The sequence below is a fragment of the Pavona decussata genome, unplaced genomic scaffold (genome assembly GCF_977016875.1).
Source record: "Pavona decussata unplaced genomic scaffold, jaPavDecu1.1 SCAFFOLD_941, whole genome shotgun sequence".
Taxonomy (NCBI): domain Eukaryota; kingdom Metazoa; phylum Cnidaria; class Anthozoa; order Scleractinia; family Agariciidae; genus Pavona; species Pavona decussata.
The window spans coordinates 19,047-44,761 of NW_028145951.1; the positions used below are offsets into that span (position 1 = coordinate 19,047).

Consider the following 25,715-nt stretch of genomic DNA (forward strand, 5'->3'; position numbering starts at 1 on the left):
GTCGCTATCCCGCTCAACTATATCACTTGTTTCCCAATTCATAATATGATTGTTCTGACATACGTGGTCTGTTATGGCTGATTTATGGTGTTTATTGGTAGAAGCTCTGCTGGTGGTTCTTGTGAAATTTCTGTTAGAGATCTTTTTTACTTCCTGTCTGTGTTGCTGTCTCCGTATTTCACCGATATTTACCTTTTCGCATTGGCTGCATGGAATTTTGTACACCACTCCAGCCTTTTTGTGCTTTTCAACTTTGTCCTTCGGGTGAATTGAAACCTGTCTGGGGGTGGTTTGAAGTTTAATCACTGTGGCTACTCTGTGTTTAGTGAATATGCGTTGCATTTTCTCCGTGAATGAATGGACATATGGGACAGTCGCCACTGCTCTTGATTTTTCTTATGCTTTATCTTTTCTAATAGCTTTCTTGATGTTCATTTGCTCTTTGACCTTCTTTATCGCCCAATCCGGGTAACCACATGTGTGGAGGGCCGTTCTTATCTGTACTCCCTCTTGTTTACGGTCTTCTTCCTCCATGGCAATGCAGTCGCTTCTCCGTGACAATGCTGTCGCTACTGTCGCTTCAGGAACGAGGGAGCCTATCAGCTTTCTCCCATATGGACACCAGCGATTTCCATCCCCAAACCAGGGGAGAGGGGGCGTCTACAGAGTGACTTTGCGCATTTATCGCAATGATTAACACCTTCGAAAGCCTATTTAAGGCTGTTGACACTTTTCATGTTTCTCAAGTTTTGATAAAGATGGCTGGCAGTCATCGAAACTGTCTGCATTAATAAGACGTTAACATAAGACTGGCTATGATGTAAGAACATTTAAATCGACTGTCTATCTTCTACTAGCCTTTCTTCAAGGATTTAAATACTGGCGATTTTGAATGAATGGATGTAACTCTCAGTTGTATTTCTAAATCGCCGAGTTTGCCTTTATATCTTTGTTATAGTCACCTGTTCATGTACCTCAGGACGGCTAATGCCTGCTTTAATTGTTGATCTTTAAGAGAATATTGGTTCCATCACGGCAGCTTAATGTGAACAGTGGTATCGTTCAGTTTATGTAGACGTATTTACCACGGTGTTTAAATAGCGGAAAGCAAAGTGAAGGATAATTCGTACAACGAATTTCAATTTTCCTTTCAAAGAGTTGAATGTTATTATGACACAAATACTTGTCTTTTTTCACTAAAGAATGTTATCTTCATCGAAATGGTTGTGTAAAGATGGAATAGATTGTTAGTGCTTATCCGTTAATTATTCTTTTTTCCAGAAAAATGATTGTCCAATGGTGCAATTTGCAGTATATTTGCGTTAATGAATTGTCTTTTCCCTTAAATAAACATGCATTTTCTGAAAAAATGGACGTTTGTCTGTTGATGCTGTTGAATGTTAATGCATATGCAAATGTCGTTCTTGGAGGTTCATTTCGCATAAATAAGTTTATTTTGTTGTTAATAAAACTATGTTCACCTTAACGAAACACCTATTAACACGAATGGATATTTTCTATAAAAGAAAAGCAAAGAGTGTAGTTCTATTTTTGCTTACCTTGCCTCCTCCTCCTCCTCATTTCTTTTGTTTTCTATTTTTATTTATCTTTTTTTAGTAATTAGACGGGAAAGTTGTTTAGTAAATTGAGGCGAGAAACACACACGACAAATATGTTTTCATTTTTTCTGAGTTTTCGGGAAAATATAGAAACATTGAGTAGAACAATGACAAGACAATATTACACTTTAAGCGTTGTTATCCAAAACCAATCAATACACCTTACATGAACTCTTTTTTTGTATTAATCTCCCCAAATTAACTTCTGAAAAGACTTCCTAACTTAGATTCTTTCGCTTAGAAATCAAAAAATGAAATAAAATAAATAAATAAATAAATAAATAAATAAATAAATTTTGTTTAACGGGGGTGACACTTAACAGTCTCAGACTCCAGATCGAATTGGAATTTGGAAATGTCTGTTTTTGTGGAGGAAGGAAAACCAGAGAACCCGGAGAAAAACCCTCGGAGCAAGGACGAGAACCAACAACAAACTCAACCCACATATGACGTCGAGTCCGGGAATCGAACCAGGGCCACATTGGTGGGAGGCAAGGGCTCTCAACACTGTGCCATCCCTGCCCCCCAGATCTTGGTTTCAATTGAGGGAAGAATGTTAGTTCTTGCTGTTACGTGATACTTTCGAAACCCTGTTTTGGAGTGAAGAGAAGGTAAAAGTCGCTTAAGCACAATGAAAGTAAACTATGATGTTATGTATCCAATAATAACTTCAAAAAACGGTGATACTGACCATGACTGCCGTAAGATAAAAATAGAGCACGAAATCATTTATGAGCCTGTATAACCTGTCGGTATGGCTAAAATAAAACATGACGTCATCCTATGATTAATGTGACGTTAATGAGAATCCACCGCATTTTATTCATGAGATCAAGACAATAGGCGATGACGTCCTCGGCCTTGGTTTATTTCCCCGCAAAATAATGATATTCCCACGCAAAAATCCGGAAGCTGTGGTCCCTACCTAACAACTCTGCTGTAAATTGACCATGTCTATAGAATCCCGATTGAAGACTTTAAGGTCAGTGTTTTATGTCCATATCTCAATTAGGGGAAATCATGTCTCATCAACAATCACTACAAAAGGACAGCCACGTTTAATATTTTCAAGAAGCAATGTCGTGTTAAATACTTGCACACTAACACCAATGAAATTATTTTCTAAAAGCAATAACTCTTCACATCTGGAATAACACTTGACTCAAATAATAATATTATTAAGCAATCAAGAAATTTAACGAGACAAAAATTTCAGGCGTTACCTTCTGTTTCCCAAGATCCCTTTCAGGTCGTTAAGGGCAATTGACAGGAGAAGATCGATGGCTAAGACCTCTACCATATTGAGTACTCCATGCTCAGTCTTCCTAATATGCTGCATTCAGCAGTGTTTGTTTGCGGGCAATTAGACTGCAAGCAGTCCCTTTTTGGATAGTCGAGAGGTCGCGCGAAATAGCCGATCGCGAAAAAAAAACTAGAGCGAACGAGCGGAAGGGGGCTCTTCTCGTTTATTTCTCCTCGCTCCAGACTCGCTGCGCTATGAGCACACCATCTCGACTAACCAAAAAGGACTGCTTGCAGTCTAGCAGGCAATGCGCCATATCTTCATTTAGCTGATACCAAATAGTCTAAAAAGGAAGTGTTTATTGATACTTTTTCAAGCAATTTCTGTTGTGATTGTGTCTTTAAAAAGCGACCGATGTTCATTCCTGGAGTACCAGCGCCTGAAAAAAAAAAAAAAAAGGTCAGAAATCGATGCGAGTGTCTCTTTTATAAATTGGAGATGTTTCTTTTTTTGAAAAACGTGTCTAAAAATGTCTTTATGTGAGCTTGGCTTGAAAAAAAAACTAAAGGCGATGAGCGAGAAAGAAAACCAAAGCTACTTTCAACACAGGAACACTTACGAAATGCGTAATAGATGGATTATGCAACAAAAGATTGCGTCCTCACCTCTGTTTCCGTGTGAACTTTCACGCTGTTTGTACATAGCTGACAGCTACGTTAAAAAATCAGTTTATTAGAACAACATATTTGGTTTGACTTCTAGGATAGTTTAGGAATACATGGAATCTTAAGTTGGTATCCTAATTCAGTGCTCTGGCTTCGCAATTTACAATATTCATAATGAGCTTGCACCCTCAGCGCACTGCACGGTTTCGGTTTCGTTTCAGCGTTGTGAGCCCATCGCCAGGATCTATCACATCCGTTTCCACGAAAAAAAATAAAATAAAATAAAAAAAAAAATCCCCGATTTCAAGCAGTTTAGTTGAACGTGTAATTTATTGGCTTATTTCATGGATATATTATCCATCTTTGGCGTTACTGAATCTACTAGCGGAAGTTCCGAAACGACTGCTCTACAATCTGCCGGATTGCTTACACTGCTCCGTGTATTTATAAACTTTTCATTTTGGTGACATTGTTATGATAAAAAAGAATGATAATTCCTTCCACATTTCTACTCAGGATAGTTAATGCGGCAACATCACGCGATGACACAATCCCATTGTGAAAGATGCCGTTTGATTACAAACTTTTAAATACAGTATAATATTTTTCTCGGAGGGGTTTTATTATTTTTTTCTACTGTAAAATGACAATGTTTATGGAATACCGATTGAACACTGTAAAGCTCAATGGTGTTTGTTGACATCTTAATTAGGGAAACCGTGGGTCGACAACGATCACCACGAAAAGACAACCGCGTTTAGTGTCCTTAAGAAGCAATATCGTGTTAAATACTTGTACAATAAGATACAATAAAATGATTTTATTAAGAAAAACTCCTCACATCTGGAATAAGACTTAATTCCAGTAGTTCACCGATTATTATTATTATTATTTTTTTTTTTTTTAGCTTATTCCAGAACAAGTCTTATGAATCTGACGCTAACCCATTTAACAGGGGTCGGACAAACGAGAATATTTAACTGGAAAGGTGAATTAAACGTAATCTTCCCTTTTCCAATTAAGATCGCTTTCAGCTCTATCAAAGGGATTGGAAGTACACTAACACAGAAGGATCTGTTCTGATTTGCTTAGCTGATAATTTTAGAAACAGAGGAACTTCCCCCCAATTAAGCCAGCTAAATTTCGCTTTCTGAACGGCTTGAAAGTGTTTTTCTTCACAATTCAATTCGAGATACTAGGGTCTTTATGCGTTTTTATAAGATTTTCACCTGCATGAGCTGTAGGTTTGCGTTTCCTGAAAACATGTTTACATGCCCGTTATTACAATTAGAAAAAAAAAATTAAAAATCAAAAAAAAAACAAACAGTCTATTAGAACAACATATATATATTTTTTTTACTTCTAGAATATTTCAAGGAATACATGGAATCTTACGTTGGCATCTAAATTAAGTTCTCCGACTTCACACTTTACAAGATAAAAAGTGAGCTTGTACCCTTTATGCACTACACGGTTTCCAGAAATGTTCCATTGATATTTCACGTTAGGAAGTTTGTAAATCAGAGATTAAGTATTTACGTCTGAAGGTTGGCATCTTATTTCTCCTCTGAAGCCTAATGAAGAAAACAGCAAACAAAATTAACACAAACAATCTAACAAGATGTTGATAGTAAAAGGACAAATTAATCAAACACACCGAACTACACAAACCACAAGTAGAAAATCGTCATGTTTCTGACATTTGCGTTTGCTATACCAGCGTTGGGAGCCTATCGCCAAGATCTATGATATCCGTTTCCGTAAGGAAGAAAAATAATCCTCGATATATGGCGTTGAGTTGAATATGTCTGAAATTTGTGCTAATATAATGGACAAATTATCCATCTCTTGGTGTTGATGAATCTACTAGCGTCAGTTCCGAAATGACTACCCTACAATCTTCCGGATCTTCACAATGCTCTGTGTATTTAGAAACTTTTCATTTCAGTGACATTGTTATGATAAAAAAGAAAATGATAACTCTTTCCAGATTTATACTTAGGATAGTCACAACGTCACTCGATCACTGCAACATCACTCGATCACACAATCTCATTGTGAAAGATGCTGTTTAATTACAAAATTTTAATATTTCTCTCGAAGGGGATTTTTATTTCTACTGCAAAATTACCATTTTTACGGAATCCCGATTGAAGACCGTGAAAGCTGAATGGTGTATGTTCATATCTTAATTAGGGAAACTGTGGGTCACCAACAGTCACCACGAAAAGACAGCCACATAAAGTGTCCTTAAGAAGCAATATCGTCTTAAATACTTGGACAATAATATAAAATAAAATGATATCATTAAGACAAACTCCCCAAATCTGATATAAGACTTGACTCGAATCTGACGCTAACCCATTTATCACGGGTCGGACAAACGAGAATATTTAACTAGAAAGGTGAATTATACGTCACCTTCCGTTTTCCAAGGTCGATTTGCAAAGCTGAAAATTTTAGAAACAGAAGAACTTCCTTCCAATTTAGCTAGCTTATATTCGCTTTCTGAATGGCTTGAAAGACTTTTTATTCATATTTCAGGCCTTTATTCGTTTTCCTAAGATTTTCACCTACATGAGCCGAACGTTTGTGTTTTCCGAAAACATGTTTTAATGCCCGTTATTATTACAATTAGAACAAGTAACGAACATTTAAAATATCTACATGTATAAAGAAAATTCTTCATTTTAATGATCTTCTCTTTTGGTAATTTCAGTAGATACTTTTGTGCCGATTTTGGAAACTTTAACGAAAGATTTTTGGAGCTTATAACGCTGATCACCTACCAAGATTGTCGACACATGGTTCATGTCTAAAGGCTTGATATCATCTGCCGTTGTTTCTCTTTTACCTCTTCTCCTCGGACACCTTTTTGGCCTTCTGAAACATCTTCGTTTCCTCTTTCTTAGCGGCCGCAGTTCAAAAGCCTCTAACTGGTTCATCAGAACGCATATCACAAACAGCAACAAAGTCAACAAGATGAGGAGGCGCTTTGAATCCATTGCTAAGTCTTTGTTTAAAGAAAGTCCAAAGCACTTTAGTTCCGTGCAGTTCGGGTTCTGAAATTGTTCTGGAAGTATCAGTTAACTGTTGGCCTACCGTATATAGCCCGACAAACAAAAGAAAATCGATACCTTGATTTCACCTTTTCTGATCTGCTGCATTTTTGACACGTAAGGTTAAAAGATCCCCAGTTTGTTAATTTACCTGAAGATTAGGAACTCAACTGAAGGCTAATATGTCTACTATATTGAGTAGGCCATGTCCAGTCTCACCAATATTCTTCATTCAGCAGTGTTGGTGTGCGGGAAATGCGCGATAACTTTATTTTACTGATACCAAATAGTGTTGTGTTATGGCTTGGTAAATGCGGGTCTGTAAAAGGTAGTTGTTTTTCGATACTTTTCAAGCAGTGACAGTTTTGATGACTTTTTTAAAAAACGATCCAGCCGGGAGTCTCAGCGACTAAAAAAAATTGTCGGAAATCGGTGCGGGTGTCACTTTTGTAATTCAAGAAGTTTCTTTGAAAAACTTGTCCAAAAATATGTTGACAGTAGCTTGAACTTTGCATATAACCAAAGGCGGTGAGCGACAAAGAAAACCACAAATACTTCCAACCCAGGAACACTTACGAAATGCGTTCAAAGATAGATTATGCAACAAAAGTTTGTGTCCTCACCTTCGTTTCCGTGTGAATTATCATGGTATTTGTACATTAATGACAGCTACGATGACATTGATGACAGATAAATAGCAATGCATCTTACAATTTTATGAATTATTACGTAACATTATAGTGTACATGGTTTCAACACTTATGATTACGTGGAAAAAAAAAAACTGAATGTTCTTCAAATTTCATAGAAAAAAAAGCTCCTCGCTCCTTAATGCTTATATCTGAGGTGATTTTGTTCTTCCGATCAAGTATTCTACGGAGACGGGCAGCCGTTGGGTGCGGTAGTCATGTTCATATTTTGATAGCAAATTAACTTCCCCTTCTATAGACCATTATCGCTCGGCGGCCATGTTCAGTTTTTGGAGAATAAAAAGCGTTGTTTTTGCGCGGCAAGCCTCGCGTTGAATTTGCGTCTGGTCGAGGCTTGCCATGCAAAAACAAAGCTTTTATTCTCCTGAGACTTAACATGGCTGCCGAGTGATAAAGGTCTATTAACTACCAAGCACAAGAAATTCTATATTATATACCCGCTTTCCGCCTTTTAGGAAAGAAATATTTCTTTTGCAGGAAAATTTCTGATGTGGTTAAGATCTATGTCAACTAACGTTCAACCAAAGAAAAACAAGCTTTATGCCAAAAAGCGAAATTACGCAACTAACAAAAATCACTACGGGCAGGAAGTTTTCAGCTTTCAGCAAATAAAAAAAAAAGCAATGACAACGTTGGGTTCCGTTAACGTGATAAAATGTCTAACCAGTAGATCTGTGTTGTTAAACTGTCTTCTGTATCGTCCACAAATTACTCATTTGTTTTCACGTTTTTTTTTTGCCCCCGTCTTTGTTGAGACACTTGTTGAAACACCACTTAATGTCTTATGGTTCCCGAACATCTTTAAAACAATACAGACCTTATTCGAATTCGAGACATAGGTGGGCGGTCATATTTTCAAGAGTTCATAATCCGTCAATCAAAGATTTTACAGCTGTTGTTCACAGTTGCTATGGAGGAGATATAGTTTCATTTCTCGCCTCATCGCACTGGCCATCAATGGCTGCTGCGGTGAGTAGAAGGTTGAGGTACTCTCACAGTAGGATTTTTACCGAGATCTCGGCAATTTTTCAAAGGCTGCCGTACATAAAACAGAATTCCGAAGAAAAAATATTTTTAGTGGTGAATATTTTGTTGTCGAAGGACATTCCCAGAAAAGTCGAACCAGACTGGGCAGGGCTTCTTTCGATGCTCTCAACCGCATCAAATGAACTGTCAATCACTTTTACTTCCTATCAATAATGTGATTGGTTCGTTTAGTGAATCGTGTCAAGCACTCTTTTATCTCAAAATGGCGGCTCGTGCGAGGAAAGAAAGAGGATTTTATGCCTCTCTAAATAGCATATCCTCAATTGATATGCTACCAGAAACAAGAAAGAGGAAAACAAAAGGTCGAGGACGGCTGTGGGAGGTAGAACGACTCATTGCTAAAAGAGAAAGCGCCACGGTCAGTTGAATTCCTTCCTTTTTTTTGATAAGGTTAAGACTCTTTGAGCTTATAAATTTAATCTAATGGAGGACCGTAGTTCGTATTCTTTGTAATATAAGGAAAAATTATCAGAACGTAAAGGAAGGGAAAACAGATTCAATGGCAGTTTGACGATCTAGAATCTTGTTTACTTTTATTCGCTAACAGGGAACCACGGAATACTTGGTTTTGTGGAGGGGTTATTCTCCCTACGAATCGTCTTGGGAACCCGAAGAACATGTTTCGCGCGATTGTGTCCGGTACTATGAATTCATTTTTTCTGAATACAATAATTCTGATAGCCTTACCGTATTCGGTCGCCGTTTTCTCGGAGAGTGTTTTATTTACAAAAGAAAAGCTACTTAATATGTGAAAATTGCACACTGAACATTGTGCTATGATCAGTTGACTAATTCTCCTCACTAATTTTGCTGCTCGTGGTGTATTTACCATCTTTTTAAGCTAATTTTCCTTATTGCAGTTCTAGAATTATAATTTTTTCCTCAAGTTATTAATGATATACTGCAATGGTTTCATATAGGGTGATGTTAAATACAAAAAAAAAATACTGTGGGCAAAGATGTATTTATTGAATTATATTATTGTCTTTTAGATTTTTCAAGAATCCAGTCCTTGACCAGTCTGTTCTTTTTGGTGAGACCACTGCTCTCAGAATTGCTGTTGAGCAACATCTGAAGGCAAAATCAAGGCTACCGGTAACCATAACACTCCGTGGGGATGTGTATCGGTGCCTTTTTAAAAACAAGGGAAACTTTCTAGATGGTTGGCATTTCTTAAATAAAGCAGATTTTCCGACTAAGTATTTCCCGCCATTTTGGGATCATTGTGCGGATTCTCATGGCCAGGGGATAAAAGTCTTTTATCCTATGAAGGTAAGGCATTTTATCTCCTGGTCACCAAAAAAATATAGTGTTGGAGAGGGTCATCATACAGCCCCAAGAGCTTTCCAAGAAAAATTTACGTTTTCATTCATAAGAGTAGCTCTTGGGGATACCTCTTAATTGACTGCCAACGCACGTGATATTTTATGTACCTTTTGTATGATTCAATCTTTTTAGCAAATTTAAAGCTTAATAAAGAAATTACTTTTATTACAGACCTATTTTTTAATGGATTTTAAAGTGCAATATGTAAAATTGATGTGTTTTTCTCCTTGTTTTGTTTGCTCTTATAACCTTCAGGCATTTGTCCACATGACCGGCTCGCTTGCTTGACTATGAGGCTGTCTAGTGTAACAATTATCAATACTGTACATGCATTGGTAGCAATGAATAAATTATAATTTAATAATCAAATTTATTGTCTTATGGGGCAAAGAATCTGCAAAGTGATTCATATGGCAATAGTAAAAAAATTACTCTATTATTATGTCAGGGGTGATTAAAATCTTGATTATTACAGCAACATTAGAACCTCCCTATATGCACCTTTTACCCATAAACTACTTATTTTTTGCCTCTTTTGTTTTGCAATTTTGATTTGGGTTTATTTGTAGACTTTTTCCTTTTCCTTGTTTCTGTAACTTTAGGGACAGGTGCCGGGATAACAGGTATATCCTCCACCACTTCACTGTTGAGGGTCTTCTCATAGGAAAGCCGTTTGCGCTTCCTTCGGCTTTCTTTGATTGTACTCTCCCAGTACTGTGTAGCCTTCTTTGTGTATGTCCGTGGCCTCCTCTTCCTATGCTTTAGCATGCGAATGCGATGTTCAGCTCGCAGAATGTCAGCAGGATCATCTGTATGATTGGTCTTTCTCTGGATGATTCTCCTGGCATCATCATTGTTTTTTTCGACTCCTAGAAGACATGCAGCCCAGCATAAGTTATGACTTTTTTTAATTGCAACAAAGGAATTCCATTTTTCAAAAAAATTGTCAAGTCACTATGCTATGATAAAAAGTACCTTGACCACTAAACTGCTTCAGGTTTTTGTACTTTCTAACCATGTTAGGAATGTGATAAGCTGCTGAATGCAAGTAGCATGTCACTCGTTCTCTTGCATAGCCAATGCGTTTGTCTCCCAAGTCAGCAAAGGTGTCAATCCAGGTCTTAATCTGTTTGGGAAAATGAAATTTATTTCTTATTTTGCAGTAACTTGACTTGGGCAAGAAAAAAAAAAGAACATTATGAGTGATATACAATGTTTTCACAAGGATGTTTGTAACTTAATTTTCTACGATACTCATCAACATCTGTAGGTTCAAATGGTGAGATGAAGTGGAAGTACATTTCAGCAAATCCCTGTTAAAATTAAGGGCAGATATTAAACAGGGCTGTCATGGTTAATGAAAACCATTTTTTGTGCCCCCCAAAATGGAGCAAATGTAAAGTGGGAACTGGGTGTACTTCATTTTACCTGTCTTATTTGATCAGTGAAAGTTGCTCTCTAGTCAGTGAAAAGGCAGGGAATTTTGTATTTCTTGATGAGTGACAACACTTAATATCAGAAAAGGTGAAGTAAAACCCCCATAAGTTGCTAAATAGTGACAATAAAATATTTGGGAGAATGTCCTTAAGCTACTGTAATAATACCTTCCATAACTCTACTATAGTTTTTGCTGTATCTTGCTGGATCAGTGGCTCCATCTTTCCTGGAAGCTCCCTCAAAAGAGTTTTTCGGTCATCTCCCATAAGGCTCGTCCAATCCCAGGTTCCAGACCCCTTACCATCTGCATTTCTCTTTTCCCAGACAGAGAAGGACACACCACAACTATTAATGGCCTGGGTTAAGTTCTTGAGGTGCCAGTGTTGCATATTTTTCTTTCCTGCCACAAGATTTTCTTTTTCATCCCATTGCATCACATCTTCTATTAGATTGCCAATCAGCACATCTGTGACACGGAGCATCAGATGGAGCTCATCTAAAATGATGTGGTCCAGTGGGATGTTTAGTAAAGGCTGGTGGACACAGCAGTAGTTTTCACCTTTAGACTTGCTGGCAAATTGTTTTATCTCCTGCAAAGTTCTTCGAATGGGATCCTCATCATAGTAGTCATCAGGCTTGCTCATGTCTCCTCTTAAAGTGAAATAAATATACACATGTTTTTTTTAATTTTCATTATTGTCCTCAATGCAGCATTGATCTTTCTATTATTTTGTAAACTGAAGGTATTACCTGTCTTTCTTGTGAACTTTGCACCACAAGCAAGCATAGGTGGAATTTGCTGCACTAATGCCCATGACCAGCAAAAGGAACTGGAAAGAAATTTAACATGGATGTAAAATAAATTGATATATATGTGTATATATATTATTTTTTACTATTTTGTGCATACTGTGAATTTTTTTAAGACATGGTTCCAGTTTATTGTTACTTTGTACCAATTATCATTACCTTGTAATCACCACCAAGAAACAGTTCAATTTCCACTGGCTTGCCATCAACAGTTATGTAGCCTCTGTCTTGGATTTCATTGACTTCATTGAATACTTCTTTGAAGCTCTCAGCTAAGGTTTCTCTACTTTCAGGGCCATTGACAACAGCAATGGTGTGTGTACTATGGAGATAATTTGAAAGTTAGATAACTATATTGTTGGTGATTATTTTGAGGAAGGTAGCTACATTGAGCATCTTGATTACTCCCCCCCCCCCCCCCCCAACCCTTAAAGCATTTCAATATATGTAACAAAAGAGCTAACTAACAGTTCTGTCATAATACACCTGATTGAAGGGTATGTCAGTTCATTCAAGAATCAGTGTCTGTTTTTAGTTCTCTTGTTTATGTTACCTTTAGATGAAAGCAAGTCATCTGTGCTTTGCAGAATTGACAGGCTCAGAAGTATAAAGTTACTAACTCTACTCATACGAGCAATCACCACTGAGCTTCACTTTCACTTTCTCGCCTTCTTGAAGCACTTTAGTTTTTTTCTGCAATGGGAAAATTTCATGGTGAGCAAACCCATATTAATTATGGTTTTCAACATAACTGTACTGTGCATTGACCTTGAAAATGCTATCAGTGTTAGGTGTGAGCTGGGGGGGGGGGGGGGGGAGGCCATCCTTGCTCTTTTACATCTGAATGAAAGTTAGAGACCCAGTATGTAGGTGTAAATTTTGAAAAAATAGTTAGTGATATTGAATGTTTGTTTGGCCTCCCTCCAGTTGTTAAAAAATTTAGTGGATAACTTTATCCAGCAGATAAATAAAATTGCTTTCCAGTAGATAAATTGTTTTGGTTGGAGTACATTTTATCTGCTGGATAGCAATTTATGCACTGGATAGTGTTATCCACTCTTTCAACAACCGGGGCTAGGTGTTTATTATGACGAGAGAGCTGATATACATACCATGCTTTGAGTCTGCTCAGCCAGTAGCTTTGAAAAGGAGTGTTGTGCTCCTGGGGCCTTGCCTGGAGTTGATTTGATAATGCAGTCCTCATTGAGTGCATTCCTACATTGCTTAAACAGATATGACTTTGGCATTCCTTCAACTGTCATTGTCAACTCATGAATAAACTCATCTCCAACCCCAAATTTATCAATGAGGTAGAGTATACTCTCCACTCTGGCTTTGTCATCCTCGCTGAGTTTGGAGTACCGAGTGTCTTTTTGAGATGCTGTTTGGTTGATGGTTTGCAGCTGCAGGTCAACAGGTAAGTTGGGTGGAGATTCAGTACCAGATGAAGAACTTGAAGGTATGGGTGCTATAACAGGTGAATTACCATGGGGTGGTGTTGCAGGAGAAGAGGAGGGGCAGTTACAGTTGTCAGATTCATTGTAAACAACAGGGGTACTATTTGCTGATTTTGATACCAGAGGGGGTGATGAGCTTGCTGCATTAAAAGCAACAGTGTATGTTTGGACGCCTTCTGGATCCTTTAATTTCAAATAGTCTAACTCCAGTCCAAACAAAGTACAGAAGTGTAAAGCTTTCTGTGCCCTTGTTTTGAGTTCTTTGAGTTTTCTGTTTCGGGCTTGAGTAGTTGTTATCATTGGGACTGGTGTGCCTCTCACCTTTTTGAACTGATCATTCTCCAACTGCTTAATATACTTCTTCATGAGTTCACTTTCTTCTTTGCATGACTGATAGTGGTCTTTCTCCTTCAACATCTCTTCAAATAGCTTCTCTTTTTCTTTTTCAAGATCATGAAATTTTTGCTTCCAGTTGTCAATTTCTTGTTTTGCAAGCTCCAGTTTTTGCTCTAGTTTACAGATTTCCGATGTCCACTCATCAACTGATATGACCTCATCTTTCAAAACAGCTATTTTTTTGTAGGAGGCAAAGAATTCCTTTCTTTGCTTTGGGCTACCCTTCTTGTTTAGAGCCTTTCTCTTGGTCTCTACCAGGTTTCCCAGCTCGTACAACCTCGATTCCAGCCTTTTGCTGTTTCGGTTTAATCTAAATGCGTCTCCTGGTATGTTATGATTTACAAGGTCGATGTACTGGACACCTGTTTGGCTCTCATCAGAGACCAGTTGCCTCCTCCAGGTAGCAAGAGAATCAGACTTTATACTTAACCAGAACAACACTTCATTACCCTTTTCACGTTGCAGAACGACGTATTTCAGTCTAGCACTCGGGCAGTCAGTGAGGGAAATTACAAATCTTCTGTCATATGTGGAGGACATCTCTTAAATTACGATAAGTCAACCTTGTAATTTTGGCATATAAATGGCGCTCTTTTTTAAAATATCCCGCGTAAAAATCTATTGACAAATGAATGACTTAAAGCCTAGTCTCCCTTTGTTCAGCGACAATGCCTGGAGGATATGTATGTACAATGGCGGCCATCGAAGATCGTGTTTGGGGAGATGTTTGGTGTTTTCTGGACTCGCACCTTCCAGTAATCGCTCTCTTGCCGTCTCAGAAGAGAGCTTGAAAAACACACAAAATGAATTTTGAAAACCGAACGCGGATTTTGTCGCATCTGCGGGATATTTTGGAGAGAAAGGAGTGAATGTTTGGACTTCACATTGAGATACCCCTAAAGGTTAGTGGTATTCAGATTCTGCCATTAGGGTTGAATATTCTCGGTCTCATGAGGTATTTTGTCCCTTTGACTCTTAAAATGAGGTTGGAGAATGCACGTTTACGAAATGTGGGAAAACCTAACTGGAATTCAGGGTTTTAATGAAAGCTAAGGCGAACAAATAAACTTCGGGAGTATGTGACCAAAAGCAGATACCCCTAAGGCTGGTGATTCCAAAATCTTTTAACAGAAAGAAATGGCAAAAAGGTTTTCTCATATGTCTCCTGTAATCGCGAGGCGCCATTAGAGCTTGAAATATTCTAAGTGTCACGCGTGAACTGCGCATGTCGGTTCGAAATTGTTGGCGATGACTCTTTGCAACAAGGAAAACGAAGAGCGAAGTAAGTTGCGCGTAATTGACGCTGATGCGTTGATCCTTTCTTCAGAATAAAGCGTTATAAAAGAGCTAACTTCTTTTAATTCCCGTTTTGTTCGGGTTCGCCGTATTTTACGATAAATTTAATGCCATTTTTCTTATATTAGGTGGTTTACTCCAATACATCTCGTGCCATCTTTTACGCTGACCTCAGTTTCATCGGATTCTCTTGTCCGGCGACAATTGGACCCAAAATGATTACTTTCAACTTAATTCAAGTTAAGAAAACATAAGGCAAAATAGTGTCACCTGAAGTCGTCGACAAATCGTCAAAAAAGAATCGGAAATGACCCCCAAGTCGACAAATTACCCTAAAGGAAAAGTTTACCACTTAATCATGGGAAAAATGCCTAATCGCCAACAAACACCCTTGGGGGAAATAACCCTTTGAAAAACCGTTTTACCCTAAGACAAAAGCTCTCGGTACAATTACCACTGAGGGTCTTTACGTTCATTTGTGTTCTTTCATCTTTTGTAGTTAAATCAAGTTATTACTGCTGTCCGCCAATTGTTGGAGGACCGCTTTGTTACTTTTCCATCGTAAAATGTTTGAAAGAAAGCAGGGTAGCATCGTCGTCTGTGTTACATGATAGTCATATCTTGGGATAAACTGAGGGTAGTTATTAAAACCGAAGCACTGTAGACATGCTGACTGCAGAGCTTGTTCACAATGTTCAGTTCTTCAACTTTATAACAAAACTGTTGTGGATAGCCTGGAAATTATATTTGCCTTTCCCTGTCCTCGATTTCGATATTCTATTTGCCGCTTATTGGCAAATGTTGAAGTTATTCTTTTTGCAAACCCTTTCAAAAACAACTGTATTTTAAAACTGATTTGAAAGTATTTAAAATGTATTCGAATTATTTAAACACTATTTTGAAGGCAACACCATGTATTTCAATTCTATTTTACAAAAATGTTTAAATTTTGGTACCTGTTTGAAATATATATTTGAAGTATAGTTAAACTGTATTTCATAACACGGATCGGATACACTGTTATTCTTGACAGTAATGGCAGCAATAAATTTTTAAATATTATCTGGCGCCAAATTTAAAAATAACCTTACAAATTCCTCATCCCTCCTGGAGATTTATATTTTTGGGGCATAATGCAGCAAAGTGCTAAATATTATACCAACAATAGCAGTCACAATATTTATATGTTATACAGGGTACAACACAATGGTACCCACATAAACCAGAAGAAAACCAACTCTTACAGGTAACTGAAATCCTATAGTACAAATTTTTTATACGCAGCTGGGAGCTACAAAAAACAAATCAAAATATTATGTAAGTAAATATTCGGGATGCACTAGTCACCGAAGTACATGTATGACTAGATTCTACTACATTGGCTTCAAAATCTCACACTCAAACCACAGCACACTCTCACTGAATACATTATAATGTTTTTACCTGCATTATTGTGACCAAACCGAACTGAATCTCTTTCAACAGGCGACACGTTCTGCGATACCTCAAGGCCGTCTTGCAGATTTTAATTTCTTTCAATTTCACCTCCTTGAACATGTATACATTCCAGCTCATGCTATTCTTCCTCCACTGAAAACATATAAAATCATCAATTCACAAACAAGAACAAACCATAATTGGCTTCAATTAACACTTGAGATTCACATTACAATCAAAAGCCGTATTCCTTTAACCTCTTAAAAGCACAATTAACGATGAGTGAACTATTCGGACTTTCGGAAAAATATTTGGCAGGCTTTTAAGTTGGACCAATACCAACATGTACACAAAATAGTATCGAATTCTGGAGGGTATCGTGTATACTCAAATTTTGATATTGCATGGATCTCACGTGGACACGTTCTTAATACTGTTTTTACTAAACTTGAAGCTTATGAGAAACTTCTCTTGGCTTCCCGATGCGTATAACTAACATGAACAACGTATACAGTGTGTGGACTTGTTGACATCGCTGTCAACAAAATTTGAGCTTTCTTTTCCAAGAAGGTTCACAGCTTAAACTCGGAGGGTTTTTTATGAATATGGTTGAGGGACAGAATGAGCTTCAAAATACGTCTTGATCAACAAGAGTTTTTAGCAGAGCTTCGCGCGCACCGAAGGCTCGCGCAGAGCCCATAGCTAGGAGATTTTAGTAAACCCATCAGTGCGAGAAATTTTGGTCTTTTATGACGTCACTTCGGTCCGACGGACCGTGCGTACGCTTCTCCATGTAAGCCAATATGAAATGAGACAGTCAAACCCTGTGCTGCAACCCGGGTTAATTTTTCGGCGGGAAACTGCGTGGCCAACTGCGCTGCCGGCCGCGTTTCTTCGGGGGAAAGTTGCATCGCCAACAGCGTTTGAAAAAAAAATCATTTAGAAGGCGACAAAATACAAAGTCAGCTTCAATTTATAAATAAGTCTACAAACATGGAAAGCAAAGAAAGAGAAGTAGAAAGAGATCGAGAAAACAGGCGACGAAGAAGCGAAGTTAGACAGGAAAGAGAGCAACTGAGAGTGCTATCAAACAGGCGAAATTTGAGACGAACAACAAGAGAAAGAAAAGGACAGGGCTCGAAAAAACAGGCTGAATTTTAGTGAAGAACAGCGGGTAAAAAAGCAACAAAGAAATCGAGAAAAGAGGCGGAATTTTAGTGAAGAGCAACGGGAAAAAGAGCCTGGGAGTGCTCGAGAGAGGAGGTGGATTTTTAGTGAAGAACAACGGGAAAAGAGCAAGAAAGAAATCGAGAAAAGAGACAACGAAATAGCGAGGAACAACAAGAAAGAAAGAAAGAAAGAAAGAAAGAAAGAAACTATATTACGTTTTCTTGAGACCACAGATATCGCCTACAGTAAATTACGTTAGCAAGGTTTCATTATGCATGGCCAGCAGTTTATCTGTTTTCAGTTTGTTTAAAGGCAAAGTAAAACACCAATGACAAACATCTCACAGCAACACAGCAAACTGAGAAATTTTCAGTATTTGTGGGTAAATCATATAGAATAAATATATAAGTAAATTACGACCCCGAGAGAAATCAGTAAATCCACCAAATGCTTCTCAACAGACTTTGTGCGCTTAGGTTCGGATCGCGATCTTTTGACTTACCTGTGCTGGTACTTTCCCCCTCTCTGCCTACAATTTACCAGCCTTTTCAAAATCAAGTTGAAATTGGGTATCCAGAAAATGGATGAAACAAAAGAGGAAGAAAGTGTTTAATCAGATAACTTACATAAGATATTGTGTCCTTTACAAACAGCGTTTTCTCTTATGCCAACGAGTGCCAGATTACATTTTTTTCATTCGGTAATTTTTACCCCAAGTCACAGGGTCAGTTATTAAGAGACAGTTTAAACGGTGTTTAACAAAATCACGTTCTATTGTTATTTTCAATTTTGCCAACAGTCATATCTAAACATTATTGGCTGCTGCTGATGACAACAAGAAGAGTTGGAGGCCCACTGATTGTCCTAAGCTGCGGCCTAAGTTAGACTCTGTTTAAATAACTGGCCCATATATTTCACCATTAAATATCTATGTCTCCGTTATAAGAAACTTATTTTCAATTCCGCATGCCGGATTCCGGATTCCAGCTTTTAGTGCTGCCGTTCAGATTTGGCTTTCCAATGTACGGAATGTCATAGAATGTAAAGCAAGAATGAAAGCAGTAAGCTTCTTTTTGGAAGAAGATTCATTGCCATGTAGCAATTGATCATGCGAAACGTTAATTGTGCTTTTAAGAGGTTAAAGGAATACGGGTTTTGATTGTAATGTGAATCTCAAGTGTTAATTAAGTATGAAGCCAATTATGGTTTGTTCTTGTTTGTGAATTGATGATTTTATATGTTTTCAGTGGAGGAAGAATAGCATGAGCTGGAATGTATACATGTTCAAGGAGGTGAAATTGAAAGAAATTAAAATCTGCAAGACGGCCTTGAGGTATCGCAGAACGTGTCGCCTGTTGAAAGAGATTCAGTTCGGTTTGGTCACAATAATGCAGGTAAAAACATTATAATGTATTCAGTGAGAGTGTGCTGTGGTTTGAGTGTGAGATTTTGAAGCCAATGTAGTAGAATCTAGTCATACATGTACTTCGGTGACTAGTGCATCCCGAATATTTACTTACATAATATTTTGATTTGTTTTTTGTAGCTCCCAGCTGCGTATAAAAAATTTGTACTATAGGATTTCAGTTACCTGTAAGAGTTGGTTTTCTTCTGGTTTATGTGGGTACCATTGTGTTGTACCCTGTATAACATATAAATATTGTGACTGCTATTGTTGGTATAATATTTAGCACTTTGCTGCATTATGCCCCAAAAATATAAATCTCCAGGAGGGATGAGGAATTTGTAAGGTTATTTTTAAATTTGGCGCCAGATAATATTTAAAAATTTATTGCTGCCATTACTGTCAAGAATAACAGTGTATCCGATCCGTGTTATGAAATACAGTTTAACTATACTTCAAATATATATTTCAAACAGGTACCAAAATTTAAACATTTTTGTAAAATAGAATTGAAATACATGGTGTTGCCTTCAAAATAGTGTTTAAATAATTCGAATACATTTTAAATACTTTCAAATCAGTTTTAAAATACAGTTGTTTTTGAAAGGGTTTGCAAAAAGAATAACTTCAACATTTGCCAATAAGCGGCAAATAGAATATCGAAATCGAGGACAGGGAAAGGCAAATATAATTTCCAGGCTATCCACAACAGTTTTGTTATAAAGTTGAAGAACTGAACATTGTGAACAAGCTCTGCAGTCAGCATGTCTACAGTGCTTCGGTTTTAATAACTACCCTCAGTTTATCCCAAGATATGACTATCATGTAACACAGACGACGATGCTACCCTGCTTTCTTTCAAACATTTTACGATGGAAAAGTAACAAAGCGGTCCTCCAACAATTGGCGGACAGCAGTAATAACTTGATTTAACTACAAAAGATGAAAGAACACAAATGAACGTAAAGACCCTCAGTGGTAATTGTACCGAGAGCTTTTGTCTTAGGGTAAAACGGTTTTTCAAAGGGTTATTTCCCCCAAGGGTGTTTGTTGGCGATTAGGCATTTTTCCCATGATTAAGTGGTAAACTTTTCCTTTAGGGTAATTTGTCGACTTGGGGGTCATTTCCGATTCTTTTTTGACGATTTGTCGACGACTTCAGGTGACACTATTTTGCCTTATGTTTTCTTAACTTGAATTAAGTTGAAAGTAATCATTTTGGGTCCAATTGTCGCCGGACAAGAGAATCCGATGAAACTGAGGTCAGCGTAAAAGATGGCACGAGATGTATTGGAGTAAACCACCTAATATAAGAAAAATGGCATTAAATTTATCGTAAAATACGGCGAACCCGAACAAAACGGGAATTAAAAGAAGTTAGCTCTTTTATAACGCTTTATTCTGAAGAAAGGATCAACGCATCAGCGTCAATTACGCGCAACTTACTTCGCTCTTCGTTTTCCTTGTTGCAAAGAGTCATCGCCAACAATTTCGAACCGACATGCGCAGTTCACGCGTGACACTTAGAATATTTCAAGCTCTAATGGCGCCTCGCGATTACAGGAGACATATGAGAAAACCTTTTTGCCATTTCTTTCTGTTAAAAGATTTTGGAATCACCAGCCTTAGGGGTATCTGCTTTTGGTCACATACTCCCGAAGTTTATTTGTTCGCCTTAGCTTTCATTAAAACCCTGAATTCCAGTTAGGTTTTCCCACATTTCGTAAACGTGCATTCTCCAACCTCATTTTAAGAGTCAAAGGGACAAAATACCTCATGAGACCGAGAATATTCAACCCTAATGGCAGAATCTGAATACCACTAACCTTTAGGGGTATCTCAATGTGAAGTCCAAACATTCACTCCTTTCTCTCCAAAATATCCCGCAGATGCGACAAAATCCGCGTTCGGTTTTCAAAATTCATTTTGTGTGTTTTTCAAGCTCTCTTCTGAGACGGCAAGAGAGCGATTACTGGAAGGTGCGAGTCCAGAAAACACCAAACATCTCCCCAAACACGATCTTCGATGGCCGCCATTGTACATACATATCCTCCAGGCATTGTCGCTGAACAGAGGGAGACTAGGCTTTAAGTCATTCATTTGTCAATAGATTTTTACGCGGGATATTTTAAAAAAGAGCGCCATTTATATGCCAAAATTACAAGGTTGACTTATCGTAATTTAAGAGATGTCCTCCACATATGACAGAAGATTTGTAATTTCCCTCACTGACTGCCCGAGTGCTAGACTGAAATACGTCGTTCTGCAACGTGAAAAGGGTAATGAAGTGTTGTTCTGGTTAAGTATAAAGTCTGATTCTCTTGCTACCTGGAGGAGGCAACTGGTCTCTGATGAGAGCCAAACAGGTGTCCAGTACATCGACCTTGTAAATCATAACATACCAGGAGACGCATTTAGATTAAACCGAAACAGCAAAAGGCTGGAATCGAGGTTGTACGAGCTGGGAAACCTGGTAGAGACCAAGAGAAAGGCTCTAAACAAGAAGGGTAGCCCAAAGCAAAGAAAGGAATTCTTTGCCTCCTACAAAAAAATAGCTGTTTTGAAAGATGAGGTCATATCAGTTGATGAGTGGACATCGGAAATCTGTAAACTAGAGCAAAAACTGGAGCTTGCAAAACAAGAAATTGACAACTGGAAGCAAAAATTTCATGATCTTGAAAAAGAAAAAGAGAAGCTATTTGAAGAGATGTTGAAGGAGAAAGACCACTATCAGTCATGCAAAGAAGAAAGTGAACTCATGAAGAAGTATATTAAGCAGTTGGAGAATGATCAGTTCAAAAAGGTGAGAGGCACACCAGTCCCAATGATAACAACTACTCAAGCCCGAAACAGAAAACTCAAAGAACTCAAAACAAGGGCACAGAAAGCTTTACACTTCTGTACTTTGTTTGGACTGGAGTTAGACTATTTGAAATTAAAGGATCCAGAAGGCGTCCAAACATACACTGTTGCTTTTAATGCAGCAAGCTCATCACCCCCTCTGGTATCAAAATCAGCAAATAGTACCCCTGTTGTTTACAATGAATCTGACAACTGTAACTGCCCCTCCTCTTCTCCTGCAACACCACCCCATGGTAATTCACCTGTTATAGCACCCATACCTTCAAGTTCTTCATCTGGTACTGAATCTCCACCCAACTTACCTGTTGACCTGCAGCTGCAAACCATCAACCAAACAGCATCTCAAAAAGACACTCAGTACTCCAAACTCAGCGAGGATGACAAAGCCAGAGTGGAGAGTATACTCTACCTCATTGATAAATTTGGGGTTGGAGATGAGTTTATTCATGAGTTGACAATGACAGTTGAAGGAATGCCAAAGTCATATCTGTTTAAGCAATGTAGGAATGCACTCAATGAGGACTGCATTATCAAATCAACTCCAGGCAAGGCCCCAGGAGCACAACACTCCTTTTCAAAGCTACTGGCTGAGCAGACTCAAAGCATGGTATGTATATCAGCTCTCTCGTCATAATAAACACCTAGCCCCGGTTGTTGAAAGAGTGGATAACACTATCCAGTGCATAAATTGCTATCCAGCAGATAAAATGTACTCCAACCAAAACAATTTATCTACTGGAAAGCAATTTTATTTATCTGCTGGATAAAGTTATCCACTAAATTTTTTAACAACTGGAGGGAGGCCAAACAAACATTCAATATCACTAACTATTTTTTCAAAATTTACACCTACATACTGGGTCTCTAACTTTCATTCAGATGTAAAAGAGCAAGGATGGCCTCCCCCCCCCCCCCAGCTCACACCTAACACTGATAGCATTTTCAAGGTCAATGCACAGTACAGTTATGTTGAAAACCATAATTAATATGGGTTTGCTCACCATGAAATTTTCCCATTGCAGAAAAAAACTAAAGTGCTTCAAGAAGGCGAGAAAGTGAAAGTGAAGCTCAGTGGTGATTGCTCGTATGAGTAGAGTTAGTAACTTTATACTTCTGAGCCTGTCAATTCTGCAAAGCACAGATGACTTGCTTTCATCTAAAGGTAACATAAACAAGAGAACTAAAAACAGACACTGATTCTTGAATGAACTGACATACCCTTCAATCAGGTGTATTATGACAGAACTGTTAGTTAGCTCTTTTGTTACATATATTGAAATGCTTTAAGGGTTGGGGGGGGGGGGGAGTAATCAAGATGCTCAATGTAGCTACCTTCCTCAAAATAATCACCAACAATATAGTTATCTAACTTTCAAATTATCTCCATAGTACACACACCATTGCTGTTGTCAATGGCCCTGAAAGTAGAGAAACCTTAGCTGAGAGCTTCAAAGAAGTATTCAATGAAGTCAATGAAATCCAAGACAGAGGCTACATAACTGTTGATGGCAAGCCAGTGGAAATTGAACTGTTTCTTGGTGGTGATTACAAGGTAATGATAATTGGTACAAAGTAACAATAAACTGGAACCATGTCTTAAAAAAATTCACAGTATGCACAAAATAGTAAAAAATAATATATATACACATATATATCAATTTATTTTACATCCATGTTAAATTTCTTTCCAGTTCCTTTTGCTGGTCATGGGCATTAGTGCAGCAAATTCCACCTATGCTTGCTTGTGGTGCAAAGTTCACAAGAAAGACAGGTAATACCTTCAGTTTACAAAATAATAGAAAGATCAATGCTGCATTGAGGACAATAATGAAAATTAAAAAAAACATGTGTATATTTATTTCACTTTAAGAGGAGACATGAGCAAGCCTGATGACTACTATGATGAGGATCCCATTCGAAGAACTTTGCAGGAGATAAAACAATTTGCCAGCAAGTCTAAAGGTGAAAACTACTGCTGTGTCCACCAGCCTTTACTAAACATCCCACTGGACCACATCATTTTAGATGAGCTCCATCTGATGCTCCGTGTCACAGATGTGCTGATTGGCAATCTAATAGAAGATGTGATGCAATGGGATGAAAAAGAAAATCTTGTGGCAGGAAAGAAAAATATGCAACACTGGCACCTCAAGAACTTAACCCAGGCCATTAATAGTTGTGGTGTGTCCTTCTCTGTCTGGGAAAAGAGAAATGCAGATGGTAAGGGGTCTGGAACCTGGGATTGGACGAGCCTTATGGGAGATGACCGAAAAACTCTTTTGAGGGAGCTTCCAGGAAAGATGGAGCCACTGATCCAGCAAGATACAGCAAAAACTATAGTAGAGTTATGGAAGGTATTATTACAGTAGCTTAAGGACATTCTCCCAAATATTTTATTGTCACTATTTAGCAACTTATGGGGGTTTTACTTCACCTTTTCTGATATTAAGTGTTGTCACTCATCAAGAAATACAAAATTCCCTGCCTTTTCACTGACTAGAGAGCAACTTTCACTGATCAAATAAGACAGGTAAAATGAAGTACACCCAGTTCCCACTTTACATCTGCTCCATTTTGGGGGGCACAAAAAATGGTTTTCATTAACCATGACAGCCCTGTTTAATATCTGCCCTTAATTTTAACAGGGATTTGCTGAAATGTACTTCCACTTCATCTCACCATTTGAACCTACAGATGTTGATGAGTATCGTAGAAAATTAAGTTACAAACATCCTTGTGAAAACATTGTATATCACTCATAATGTTCTTTTTTTTTTCTTGCCCAAGTCAAGTTACTGCAAAATAAGAAATAAATTTCATTTTCCCAAACAGATTAAGACCTGGATTGACACCTTTGCTGACTTGGGAGACAAACGCATTGGCTATGCAAGAGAACGAGTGACATGCTACTTGCATTCAGCAGCTTATCACATTCCTAACATGGTTAGAAAGTACAAAAACCTGAAGCAGTTTAGTGGTCAAGGTACTTTTTATCATAGCATAGTGACTTGACAATTTTTTTGAAAAATGGAATTCCTTTGTTGCAATTAAAAAAAGTCATAACTTATGCTGGGCTGCATGTCTTCTAGGAGTCGAAAAAAACAATGATGATGCCAGGAGAATCATCCAGAGAAAGACCAATCATACAGATGATCCTGCTGACATTCTGCGAGCTGAACATCGCATTCGCATGCTAAAGCATAGGAAGAGGAGGCCACGGACATACACAAAGAAGGCTACACAGTACTGGGAGAGTACAATCAAAGAAAGCCGAAGGAAGCGCAAACGGCTTTCCTATGAGAAGACCCTCAACAGTGAAGTGGTGGAGGATATACCTGTTATCCCGGCACCTGTCCCTAAAGTTACAGAAACAAGGAAAAGGAAAAAGTCTACAAATAAACCCAAATCAAAATTGCAAAACAAAAGAGGCAAAAAATAAGTAGTTTATGGGTAAAAGGTGCATATAGGGAGGTTCTAATGTTGCTGTAATAATCAAGATTTTAATCACCCCTGACATAATAATAGAGTAATTTTTTTACTATTGCCATATGAATCACTTTGCAGATTCTTTGCCCCATAAGACAATAAATTTGATTATTAAATTATAATTTATTCATTGCTACCAATGCATGTACAGTATTGATAATTGTTACACTAGACAGCCTCATAGTCAAGCAAGCGAGCCGGTCATGTGGACAAATGCCTGAAGGTTATAAGAGCAAACAAAACAAGGAGAAAAACACATCAATTTTACATATTGCACTTTAAAATCCATT

At 37.9% G+C, this 25,715-nt stretch overlaps 4 protein-coding genes and 2 long non-coding RNA genes across 10 annotated transcripts in view; 3 read left to right on the top strand and 3 right to left on the bottom strand.

The window, feature by feature from the left end:
* The window catches only part of LOC146448396 (uncharacterized), a 30,694-nt gene extending 9,684 nt beyond the window's left edge, over positions 1-21,010 (bottom strand). Inside the window, exons 1-2 of the mRNA XM_085102613.1 lie at positions 20,904-21,010; positions 16,509-16,655 (exon numbers count right to left, since the gene is read on the bottom strand). Of these exons, the coding sequence (XP_084958739.1) occupies positions 16,509-16,655; positions 20,904-20,936 (180 nt within the window). The 5' untranslated portion in view covers positions 20,937-21,010. The remainder of the gene's footprint in view (positions 1-16,508; positions 16,656-20,903) is intronic.
* LOC146448397 (uncharacterized) lies at positions 4,859-6,648 on the bottom strand. Its single transcript, XR_014861087.1, has 2 exons — positions 6,317-6,648; positions 4,859-5,101 (listed from the first exon to the last, which is right to left on the bottom strand). It is a non-coding gene; the product is annotated as an uncharacterized LOC146448397 (long non-coding RNA).
* Positions 8,394-9,841, top strand: LOC146448398 (uncharacterized). Of its 2 annotated transcripts, XR_014861085.1 has the most exons (3): positions 8,408-8,701; positions 8,891-8,982; positions 9,336-9,841. It is a non-coding gene; the product is annotated as an uncharacterized LOC146448398 (long non-coding RNA). The 2 variants fall into 2 exon arrangements; XR_014861086.1 differs by lacking the exon at positions 8,891-8,982 and having other exon boundaries at positions 8,394-8,701.
* LOC146448399 (uncharacterized) lies at positions 10,030-13,233 on the bottom strand. Of its 3 annotated transcripts, none has more exons than XM_085102603.1 (7): positions 13,029-13,233; positions 12,470-12,609; positions 12,076-12,238; positions 11,857-11,936; positions 11,274-11,757; positions 10,645-10,795; positions 10,030-10,538 (listed from the first exon to the last, which is right to left on the bottom strand). In XM_085102603.1, exons 4-7 carry the CDS (start codon positions 11,919-11,921, stop codon positions 10,189-10,191), a joined length of 1,050 nt encoding a protein of 349 aa, XP_084958729.1. In that variant the 5' UTR covers positions 11,922-11,936; positions 12,076-12,238; positions 12,470-12,609; positions 13,029-13,233; the 3' UTR covers positions 10,030-10,188. The 3 variants fall into 3 exon arrangements, with proteins under 3 accessions (XP_084958729.1, XP_084958730.1, XP_084958731.1); XM_085102605.1 differs by having other exon boundaries at positions 10,288-10,538; positions 10,685-10,795; XM_085102604.1 differs by lacking the exons at positions 12,470-12,609; positions 13,029-13,233 and having other exon boundaries at positions 12,076-12,302.
* Positions 21,011-21,265: 255 nt separating the features above from the next.
* On the top strand, positions 21,266-23,409 carry LOC146448400 (uncharacterized). The gene is made up of 3 exons (XM_085102610.1): positions 21,266-22,546; positions 22,962-23,101; positions 23,329-23,409. The coding sequence occupies exons 1-2, from the start codon at positions 21,266-21,268 to the stop codon at positions 23,031-23,033; spliced, it is 1,353 nt and encodes a 450-aa protein (XP_084958736.1). The 3' UTR covers positions 23,034-23,101; positions 23,329-23,409.
* On the top strand, positions 23,373-25,535 carry LOC146448401 (uncharacterized). 2 transcript variants are annotated; one of them, XM_085102611.1, is made up of 5 exons: positions 23,373-23,491; positions 23,631-23,710; positions 23,810-24,293; positions 24,772-24,922; positions 25,029-25,535. In XM_085102611.1, the coding sequence occupies exons 2-5, from the start codon at positions 23,646-23,648 to the stop codon at positions 25,376-25,378; spliced, it is 1,050 nt and encodes a 349-aa protein (XP_084958737.1). In that variant the 5' UTR covers positions 23,373-23,491; positions 23,631-23,645; the 3' UTR covers positions 25,379-25,535. The 2 variants fall into 2 exon arrangements, with proteins under 2 accessions (XP_084958737.1, XP_084958738.1); XM_085102612.1 differs by having other exon boundaries at positions 24,772-24,882; positions 25,029-25,265.
* The last annotated feature ends 180 nt before the right edge of the window (positions 25,536-25,715 follow it).

Coding starts and splice junctions, on each gene's coding strand:
- LOC146448399 (XM_085102603.1), bottom strand. CDS start 11,921: ATGGGCATTAGTGCAGCAAATTCCACCTATGCTTGCTTGTGGTGCAAA. Junction 11,758..11,856: donor AAAGTTCACAAGAAAGACAG/GTAATACCTTCA, acceptor TTTCACTTTAAG/AGGAGACATGAGCAAGCCTG. Junction 10,796..11,273: donor CTATAGTAGAGTTATGGAAG/GTATTATTACAG, acceptor TTTCCCAAACAG/ATTAAGACCTGGATTGACAC.
- LOC146448400 (XM_085102610.1), top strand. CDS start 21,266: ATGTCCTCCACATATGACAGAAGATTTGTAATTTCCCTCACTGACTGC. Junction 22,547..22,961: donor CTGAGCAGACTCAAAGCATG/GTATGTATATCA, acceptor TTCCCATTGCAG/AAAAAAACTAAAGTGCTTCA.
- LOC146448401 (XM_085102611.1), top strand. CDS start 23,646: ATGGGCATTAGTGCAGCAAATTCCACCTATGCTTGCTTGTGGTGCAAA. Junction 23,711..23,809: donor AAAGTTCACAAGAAAGACAG/GTAATACCTTCA, acceptor TTTCACTTTAAG/AGGAGACATGAGCAAGCCTG. Junction 24,923..25,028: donor GAAGCAGTTTAGTGGTCAAG/GTACTTTTTATC, acceptor CATGTCTTCTAG/GAGTCGAAAAAAACAATGAT.